Source organism: Aplidium turbinatum, chromosome 18 (genome assembly GCF_918807975.1).
Source record: "Aplidium turbinatum chromosome 18, kaAplTurb1.1, whole genome shotgun sequence".
Classification (NCBI taxonomy): domain Eukaryota; kingdom Metazoa; phylum Chordata; class Ascidiacea; order Aplousobranchia; family Polyclinidae; genus Aplidium; species Aplidium turbinatum.
This window is the reverse complement of record NC_137489.1, coordinates 2023672-2033713: the sequence shown is the minus strand read 5'-3', so window position 1 is coordinate 2033713 and position 10042 is coordinate 2023672. Positions and strand designations below refer to the sequence as shown.

General features: G+C 39.1%; 1 protein-coding gene across 1 annotated transcript; it reads left to right on the top strand.

Moving 5' to 3' along the window:
* LOC145787619 (histone-lysine N-methyltransferase Smyd1-like) lies at nucleotides 1-6783 on the top strand. Its single transcript, XM_082599392.1, has 10 exons — nucleotides 1-159; nucleotides 1630-1857; nucleotides 2088-2245; nucleotides 2665-2782; nucleotides 3024-3162; nucleotides 3646-3764; nucleotides 4368-4467; nucleotides 4922-5052; nucleotides 5977-6054; nucleotides 6634-6783. Exons 1-10 carry the CDS (start codon nucleotides 106-108, stop codon nucleotides 6781-6783), a joined length of 1275 nt encoding a protein of 424 aa, XP_082455518.1. The 5' UTR covers nucleotides 1-105.
* Nucleotides 6784-10042: the final 3259 nt, after the last annotated feature.

The window sequence follows — 10042 nt, the reverse complement described above, 5'->3', positions numbered from 1 at the left end:
GTCGAAATAGTGGACATAGCAACAAAAGGTAGAGGCCTAATCGCGGCGAGGAAATTCGATCCTGGACAACTGGTGTTGAGGCAAGAAGCTCACGCTTATGTAGTGATGACTCAGCATGTTGAAACTGTTTGTCATTGCTGCTTGTCATCCTGTAATCCTGTGAGTAGAAGGAAAGTCAAATTTATTGGTTTAGTCGAATTTTATTGAACTATGTTGGCCTTAAAATCGTTAGTAGGCCTATTTACTATTAGGTAAACTTTATCAATAGCTTACATATGAAAATAATGTTATTTTAGGGGAATATATGGAAATACAACGAGATTTCCATTTATTTGTATTCCCTTATGGTGACTTTTCCCAACTTGACAATACAGTTCCCAAACGATTTTGAAAATGTTTTGCCAAACGTTGTTTTACGTCTTTCTGACGTTTGCATTTGTAAACGCGATGTCTTTTTTGTCTGATCATCATTGACCCGTCAGCTGTTGTATGCTTCCCTAGACAGCACATCAATCGTTTTTACATTAATTCAATGTCTGCAGACGTAAAAAAACGATTGATTTGCTGCCTGGATCAATCAAGCTGTCAGCGAGATGCATATCCTACAAAGGAAAACTTTGCAAAAACAAATTCGCCAAGTTACACAAATGCTTCGGGATCACGGAGGGACAGCAAACAATATAAAAAAAACTGTTCACGTTGGAAGAAAATAAAAAGAGAACAATTTGCCTCATGGGTTGAGCATAATTTCTACTTTCTTCCCAAGGGCAATTAGAGATAAAATAGTTCGCTAGACATAAAACCGAATTGGAGTTTCCGTTTTCCCTTGTTTTGTTCCAAGAACATAGTCTTGAGAAATGCTTGGCACCGACTGTACAATGCACCAGCAGCTTCCTCCAATCGCTAGAAAAAGCTGCAACGTTTCCAAAGAAATCAGTCAATCACTGGTTTATTTTTTCTCAAAATATCACGATAATACATTGGTGCTGTGCATTACATATTAAACCGAGAGAGTAAGAAAGTAAAAGACACTACGAGATCACCAAGTAAGCTTTCACCAACTATCAAACAATCAAAAAGTATCTTTTCTTCCTTCTAGTGTGGCTCAGAGAAATACATGGGGGACCACATCATCAATGACATAAATTGTCCGCCCCGATAGCTCAGTTGTTTAAGCTTTCGACTTAATCAAGCGGAGCTGGTTCAACTCTCAGGGTGTGCGCTTGAGCAACGCATTTCAAAGACTGTTCCCCATTCAGCACCCCTTGGTGCCCCATTCAGCGGCACCAAGTAGATAGAATAATTTGCAGAAAACAAACTTTAACTATCGAAAACTTTACTCTGTCACTTTTGGTGACCAGGCCTGCGTCAGTGGTTCAAAGCCTCCACAAGAATGCGAAACTACCAGGATCAAGCTCTCAAAGAAGATGTCTCAGTCCGAGGATAAAGATTTTCACAATCAAGCAATCAATCCAAAAATTAATCAAATGGACTCTACTACCTTTCATCCATCAAAAGAAGCATACGATCTGCGTGTCTTGGATGTGGAGACCAGATTATTTTCTCTCTAGTAGCCTTTCTGATTTATTTGCAGCCATAACACAAAAGATATTTACTTTAACATTGCAGCTCGCAAAATCGTCTCCGACACTTGCGAAGTGCACAGGTTGCAAGTACGCTCGGTACTGTAGCAAGGAATGCCAGAAGAAAGTTTGGGTGGACCACAAGTCAGAATGCGCTGCCATTCAGAGGGTATTCCCCGGTCAGCCGGAAGACCAAACACGATTGGTGGCCAGGTTGCTATGGAAACGTAAAAGGAATCAGGCAAACAGGGTTAAAGAGTTGGTGGAAATCGAGGTAACTGCCAAAACGTCAGCGTGGTTAGACTTAATATTGTTCCGCTTTTAGTAGGGCTAGTTACCTAGCTACACCCAACAAAGGCCAAAAATGACTATAGAAACCAGTGAACCAGTTTTAGAAGCCTGTCCAACGAGTTGACGGCAAATGGTTTGGCTTAAAATGGGCTTCATAAGACTATTGCACTACAGCATTGCTGTTTGTCTACTAATCCTACTATGACATCACAGAGCCTGGAAGACCACCTTGAAAAGCGTTCCAAAGAAGAGAAAGATGCTCTTGATGAGAAAGTCTTTTCTTTTGGCGACTATTTCACTTATGGTGACATGCCAGAGAGCGATGATGAAATGATCCATCTGTTCGCGACCATAGACTGTAACGCCATTGGGTGAGAACTTATATGACTCCTTCAAAATGCTAGGTAGTACACTTAACGATTATCTTCAACCACCACCGACATGCTTAAGTCTTTTGCCCAAATATCTCGAACATGTTTTAATTCTAGTTTGAAATTTCATAAAAGTCTTATCTACACCATATTGCCCTTGTTTTGCGGCACTTTTTGTCGTGTATTTCAGCGAAAGATTCTGATAAATTATATGATTATTGCCATGCGTAGTTTTTTAGAATAAACACTTTTGATTCAGACACAACGTTATTTTACGTTGATATCTGCGAGGTGTAGCAACAACATCACTGATAAAAACACTTGGCAACTCTATTTTGTTTCCTCGATTGTTACGTCATGAGCTTTCACCGTGTCAAGATTGTGCTAATTGCTTCATGACAAGCAACTTTTTATCGCAGCTTGAACGACGACAAAGGTTTGCAGACGACAGGAGTTGCAATCTTCCCGCTGGCAGCCCTGCTTAACCATGACTGTAGCCCAAACTGTGTGGCCACAAATAACGGGTATAAACTGGAGGTACGAATGTTGTACCAACCTATAAAACTTGGTTATAAATAACATCAGTTGGTATCGCTTAAACAATGAAATTCCATTGTACCATCCTCTGGAGTAGGATCAGCATGTTTTCGTTGATGTCCAAATCTTGGCTGCATTCCACTGACAAACAGTTAATTCCACAAAATAGCAATGATTGCTTAATATTCTTGTCTTTATGTCTTGTTTCTGAAGAATTTATATCAATGACTTCAATTTCCAGGTTCGGGCGATGAGGAAAATAGAAAAGGAAGAGGAACTTTGTATCAGTTATGTCGACTGCTTGGAGACTACAGAAAAGAGAAAAGAAAAACTTATGACGCAATATTACTTCGATTGTCATTGCAACACTTGCGAAAACGGTATGACAAATTAATTGTTTCTTGTGACAGTATTTTCACTGAAGTCACGAGCAATATCGCAAAGTGTCATTGTTTAGGATTTTAATTAACAAGTAGGCCTAATCGTTGTTCATTATAAATTGATTTTATTTTTTCTTGGACAGAAATAGGGTTCATATTTATTATATTTGCTATATAAATGTTGTTATTATTATTATTATAACATGGCCTAACTTTAGCTTGGCGAGATGCACACCGAACATACAAAACTGTCTTTAGCATACAAAAACGTCCCACTAAAAATGCGTATGTTTTGTTTCCTTTTATCATTTCTTTTGTTTCCTTTTACCAGGAATACAATTTCTGGTGTGAATGGTAAAAGGAAACAAACACGCGCCATTTGTCGTGCGACGTTTTTGTATTCTGAAGACAGTTTTGTGTGTTCGATGTGAATGTGCATCTCGTCTAAGAAATCATAAAGTTTATAAATTGTTTTGTTTGCAGGAGAGGACTTGGAGTTTTTAAAGCACGGACTCTTGAAAGAAGATACAAAAGAAGAGAGTCTGAAATACATCAACCAGTTCAGCAAAGACATGCTCAAGCGAATTCAATCGTCAAAAGATGTCAGTTTGTTTAATGAAATCAAACTTTGCATTTGAAATCATTCATTCATTAAACTTAAACAGCAAATTCATACTTTTACATCCTGCGGTTTAATCTGCCCCGTGCATATATTAAAAGAGCTTTGTGATCTTCCTAGATATAGACCTGTTAATAATCATTCGCTATCTCCGCTTGCAGCAGATTGCGCATCAACATGGGTTACTTGACAGGGTTCCATGTGATTTAATGAGCCGTACTGCTCTATGCTGGCTCAAGGCAGATTGGAAGAGGGTGATATGTCACCAGATTATTATCCGATTTATCCTCACTGCGTTATGCAAGAAAGAACACAATCGGTACCCCTTTTAAAGTCTTCGGTATGACCCGACCTGGAATCGAACCCAGGGCTACCAGCACCAGAGCCGATAACCACTGAGCCACGGGTGTTGGTAGACCTGTGGCTGTATCTTAATTTAAACTTTCTTCAGGGGTGTTTAGAACACTCCAAAACCTTGTCACTTTCTCGTTCATTAACACTCATGATATATCGCATGCTGTGACTAGTAGCCTACTTTGTTTAACTTCACTGACACTCAACAAAAATTAGAAAAAAAATTTTGCAGAAGCAAAACTGGGAAAGAATGTCAAACCAAGCTTTAGGAACCTTAGCCCAACAGGATTGCCTCCTCTCAGACACTAATGTGCTCAAAATTTCAGTTTTGAGTGAGTATTTATGAGGTCATAATGAGTTTGTCTCTGCCTTGCACCTACATTTTACATTTTTTAGTTTAATTTCAGCTCTACTACTTCCTTTATGTTTTAATATTCTTGAAACGCGCAAATTGTTATGTTTCTTATGGGCGTTAAATGACAGCATGTAGCTAATTAAGTAACTATTGAGCGAGCAAACGCTCCGATGATGGTTCAACGCAGACAGTTTCGGTGCAGTTAGGAAGATAAAATTTCCAAAGTTATTGCTAAGCACATGTCAGTGCCAAATTGTTGCGTCATGTTTTTAAAATCTTTAGCATGACTCAACAGAATATCGAACTTTAATCTACCAACTCTGAAGCATTGTTCTACCCATAGACCAGTGATCTCGTTCAGTCAGCTATACTCATTTGCTGTATTAATCTTACAAGCACTTTTTCTACAAGTTTTACTTTCTTCTCGGCAGACCAAGCAGTGGAAGTCCAATCTTATCTGAAGAGGCAAGAGAGCGCTCTGGAGCTTGCCCAAAGAGTAGCCAACGCATATGAATTGCTCCTCCCTGCTGTTCATCCAACCTTAGGGATGTATCTCATGAGAGTAAGAAAGTATGGTTTTATATGTGAAAGCTTTGTTGGGCTTTTCTGAGTATGAAGAAAATGAAATAGTACACCATACAATTTGACACTGCCAAAAGGCGGCAAAACTAAAAGTTGCATCAAAAGTTCAAATATTCGTCGAAAAAACAGTATCCAGAAATCAGAATCGTTAATTTATGCGGCCACTTAACTCACAAGACTATCGTACGTAAAAGTAAGCGCAAAGCGAAACTTGCAAGACCTGAGTTGGGTGCTTAATTTATGTTGAGATAACAATCTGCCACAAATGATGTTGATCCTAAAAAAATAAATACATTTTGGCATAAAAGTTTCTTTGAAAATTTTCAAACTCAAAAAGAAGAGCACTAACTGTTAGAATATTATTATCAAACTAACACGGTTTCAAAGATGAGAATTAACCTTAAATTTTAATAAAAACTCTTGTTCATCTTATAGCAGCTCATTCAACTTCCAGAAGCTTGAATCTACAATACATTCAATAAAGCATCAACATTAGTTAGCTAACGTTGACATGGTAAAGTAGACAATACAAACGGCCTGCAGCTCATCTATCATTTTATCTTGTCCTCACTATCGTTGACAATTCGCACTGACACTGCCAGACCTTTGAAAGCCCTGGCACGTGATCAAGCCTGGATTGTAAAATCAAATCAACTCCAATGAAAAGTGCCAGCAATTCATCAAATCACTTCTCAGCGAAGCAAAACGCTTGCCCCTCACCAACCTCAGCCAGTAGCCTACCATCAGCCTTTTTGCATTGATTCAACGTCTGGAGAAGTTGAATCAATACAAAAAAGGACGAATTTGTAAGTTGGAACGCCGGTTGAATTGATCTCTAAACTAACATCACAACAACATTTTCCACTTAGGAAACTCATAGTAAGAATGTGTGCTTTGTTATCAGCTTGGAATCCTGCAATGGCAATTACAGAAGAATGAAGCAGCCACTGAGACACTGGGTCGATCCGCTAACATTATGGCGGTAAGATTCCTAGTTTGATAATTAAATATTATTATTACTAAATACTAATTGTTGTTTACAATGAAGATTCCTATTGTGAATGCAGTTTGGTTGAGCTTCCGGTATCAATGACAGCAACTTGCCTCACCTGAACCAGGTATCAAGGGGTGGTGCAATAGATTGAGTTTCGCTTTTAGCAGCATGTTCGTTCCTTACTTCACAATGTAGATATTAACGACCATTCGTCATAGCACATGACTAGGGAACCGTGTTTCGAAAGCTAGTGCAATTCGCTATTACCACAGCAAACTAGCAGCATCAGGCTAAAACAAGTCGTTAATATCTACATTGTGAAGTAATGAAGTGGTAATATCGCAGCAATAGATATTTTGAGCCATGGTTTGAGCCATGGTTTGAGCCGTGACTGAAAAAAAATAAAAATAAAAAATCTAAACTTTCTGACGGCTTTAATTGTGCACGTAAAGTGTCGAGTATGTTCAGGTTCTTAAAATTACAACAATTGTTGAACACTAAATGGGTTAATATTAACAAATTTGACACGATTGGTTGCTCTAACAACGTAAATGATGTCTATGACAGAAAACATTCGGAGAAGACCACCCCATCTTCAAGGAGCTGCTTGGATTGATCCGACAGTGCCGCATAGAAGCGCACATGAGCAGAAACGCACAAAGAGAATTTCGTTTGGCCAAGAAAAAGGCGGGACTCGGTCTCCCATCAGCGTCATGAAGATGAAAATATTCGTTCCGTTAGGTGGTGTTTGGATTGTACAACTCAATTAAACAAACACAACTCAATTAAAGACAGCAAAAACAATTGACAACTGGTCATGGAGTGTTTGAATGAAATGCCTGAATTTTACATTCAATAAACAATAAACAACGACGAAATAATAAACCATTGAAAACATGGCGCCAATACATTTTATATCATAGCAAATTTATTTAAAGCTACGTCATGCAATATTCAAATCACTCTTAACTTCTGAAAGTATTCTGACAAACGCTTGTCATGTTCGAAAGGAAGCTGAGTCATCGTAAGTCAGGTCTAGAAGAAAAGAGCTAATTTCAGTGCGAAGATGTTTGCAATACACAATTGTTAGGTCTGAGTATAGCCTATGTATCTTAAAATATCCCAAAATATTTTTTTTATTTTTTTTTAATCGCTTTCACAATGCCAAGCTGTTTGTCTATGAAATCATCGGTAAATCAGAAGAAATCTTTCTTAGGCTATGACGTAATAAAACATACGCTATTGTCACAGCTTGTGTTCCAGACATTATTTTCAATACTGAGCCCTGAAGTGCACAATGCCAGCTCTCGAAGACCCAGGCTGCATAACACCTTATATCCAAACGTCTGGAACATGTTACGACGGAATGATTGCTCAATAGGTGGCATCCCTCAGATCAATCCGCAGCCTTGGGCTCTGCAACGATTCCTTGCGGGTGAAGATGTTATAAGTGGACACTGTGATGTCATACTGGCGAGGACTCAGCCTGGTGATTACCCTGTACAATGAGAACAATGCAGATAACAAACAAAATAAATCGATACATACGCTACGTGAATGGCAACATATCATTGTGAAGAGAATGGCGAAATGAGACAATATTTACTGATAGGCCTACAATATTCGCATCGTTTCTGGTCTGTTGTGTCTGGTGTTGGTTGGTTATTTATATTGAACATTTCTGTGTAACACCTCAATTTGCTTCATTTTCTTTTCATCATCAACATGTTTGAGACTAAAAAGTGGCCTACTAGCTACAATAAGCAGTAAATTAGCACGTCATTGAACAGGAAAAGGCGGTAAATTGTGGCAGAATGCGCTTGAGTAACACACCTCGCAAGGACTGCTCTCCATTCAGCGGTAACTAATGGATGGAATACAGGCGCGGATTTCTGGGGGGGGGCCCAGGGGGCCTGGGCCCCCCCCCGAAATTTTGTGAAAAATTGTATGTTTCCGCATCAAATGGTTTGATATGCTTCTAAACAGCTGATATTAGTCCCTTGGCATCACAATTGATGAAAATGGTTGTTTTAATGTCTATTTTCTAGCATATCGTATATGTCGTAGTATCATTGTTCATATCTGTTTAGATTTTTCTTTCTTTTTAATTGATTTTCAAATTTTCTGGCCCCCCCCCGAAAAAAACTCTTAGATTCGCGCCTGATGGAATAATTCCCCGTCAACAACACTTCAACAATCGGAAACTTCACTCTGTCAATGCGTCAGTGGTTCAAAGCCTCTACAAGTATGCGAAACTATCAGGAAGAAGCTTTCCACACCGAGAATAAAGATTCAATCAATCAATATTAAAAGCGTAAATGTATAGTTGTGTTGGTGTTATGGTCTTTGTCTGCAGCCAGAAGAAAACCAAATCATACGAGCAAGTACAATTTCATTGTTGAACTATATGCCAACTTACGCGCTTTCTCGTCGTTGGTATCGAGCGAACTGACGCAGCGTTGAGCTTCCCGCCCCAAACACACGAACGTTGTAGCGAAGGCCAGCTGACGACCTGCCACGCAATCGCACAGGAAACCACTCAACAGCGACTGTTCGTGGTGTAGATGAAACTACATGCAATCCTTTAGGTGGAACAAGTGAGTCAGAAAGTTGTGCCTCTGTGAACACACAAAGCAAAAAGTTTATCTTTGTCTGGTATGGAGGAGCGATCTTCCTGGCGTCAGCACTACCTGACTACTCACTATGGAACAGCGAGCATTGTGTTTCGCTAATCACACCAGTGTAGCCTTCACACTAGCCATCAAGACTTTTCCAAAAACATGTGTTTCTCGGCAGTCGAGTGTAGTCAGAATTGACAGCGATAGAAACGTGTTTCGCCCATGAAGCTGGGCTCATCAGTATCACACCACTAATTCTTGCCACAAGTTGTGGTGCGGTACTGATGAGCCCAGCCTCGTGGGCGAAACACGTGTCTATCGCTGTAAATTCGTGTTACAATCGACTGCCGAGAAACATTTGCCTGGAAGGCTACGTCAATCAAGGTACAAACATAAACAGTAATATGGTAACCCATGGCCACCTAAAGATACGGCCTGATTTGTCACATTTTGCAGAAATTTCCAGGTTTTTCTAACTTTGGGCGAACGTTTGAATAAATTTTTCTAAAAATTAGATTTTTACGCTTTCTTTATTCTTTTCCCCACATGCCACAATAGGTTTTAACATCCTCACATGTTGAAAAACAAAGAAAATTTGATTTCGAAGATTTTAGTCAGACTGTTAATTTTCAATAACAGTCTGATTTTGCGTTTTTCAACTTACTTTTTCTCATTTGCTATTGCTTCCCCAAGGCAACAAAAAAGTTTTATGTCATTAGGAAACCGCAAAAAGTAAAAACATCTCAAAAAATGACAGTCAAGCACTAGCAGTAGCTGTAATCAAAATCGGCAAAATGTGACAAATCAGGCCGCATCTCCAGGTGGCCATGGGTAACCTAAACAACTCACAGTAATCTAAACAACTCAACAAATTAATATGAAAGTTATCGTGTTATAACACCTTATAACTTATTTAAAAAGTAAGATAATAGGCTGCATACTTTCACAGAGACTAAAACCAAAGACTAAAGCAAGACTTTTTACTGGTTATAATACAACATTATATTTGTCATCATTCAAATGCAATTGCTAACAATATAAATGCCAACAATTAGCTGTAAAACCAACACATTGTGTGTTTTAACTTTGCTTAAAACAATCATAATATACGCGCTACCTTGTGTGAACAGCATGACTCCAAAACCCACGACCTAGCAGTAGGGAGACCAAGTCGCTTTTTTGCCCCCAAACTTAATAAAGACTGTAATAGAACACCCTGATTACGACGCTCAATCTAAGAATTTGAGAATGCCAACAGCCTCCATCCTACATTGAGCGTCCGACCCACGGTTTTACGAACTTTCCCACCTGGCTTAGATGGCGTTGAAGTTCCGCTTAAAGTTTTGACTCGGGTGTTG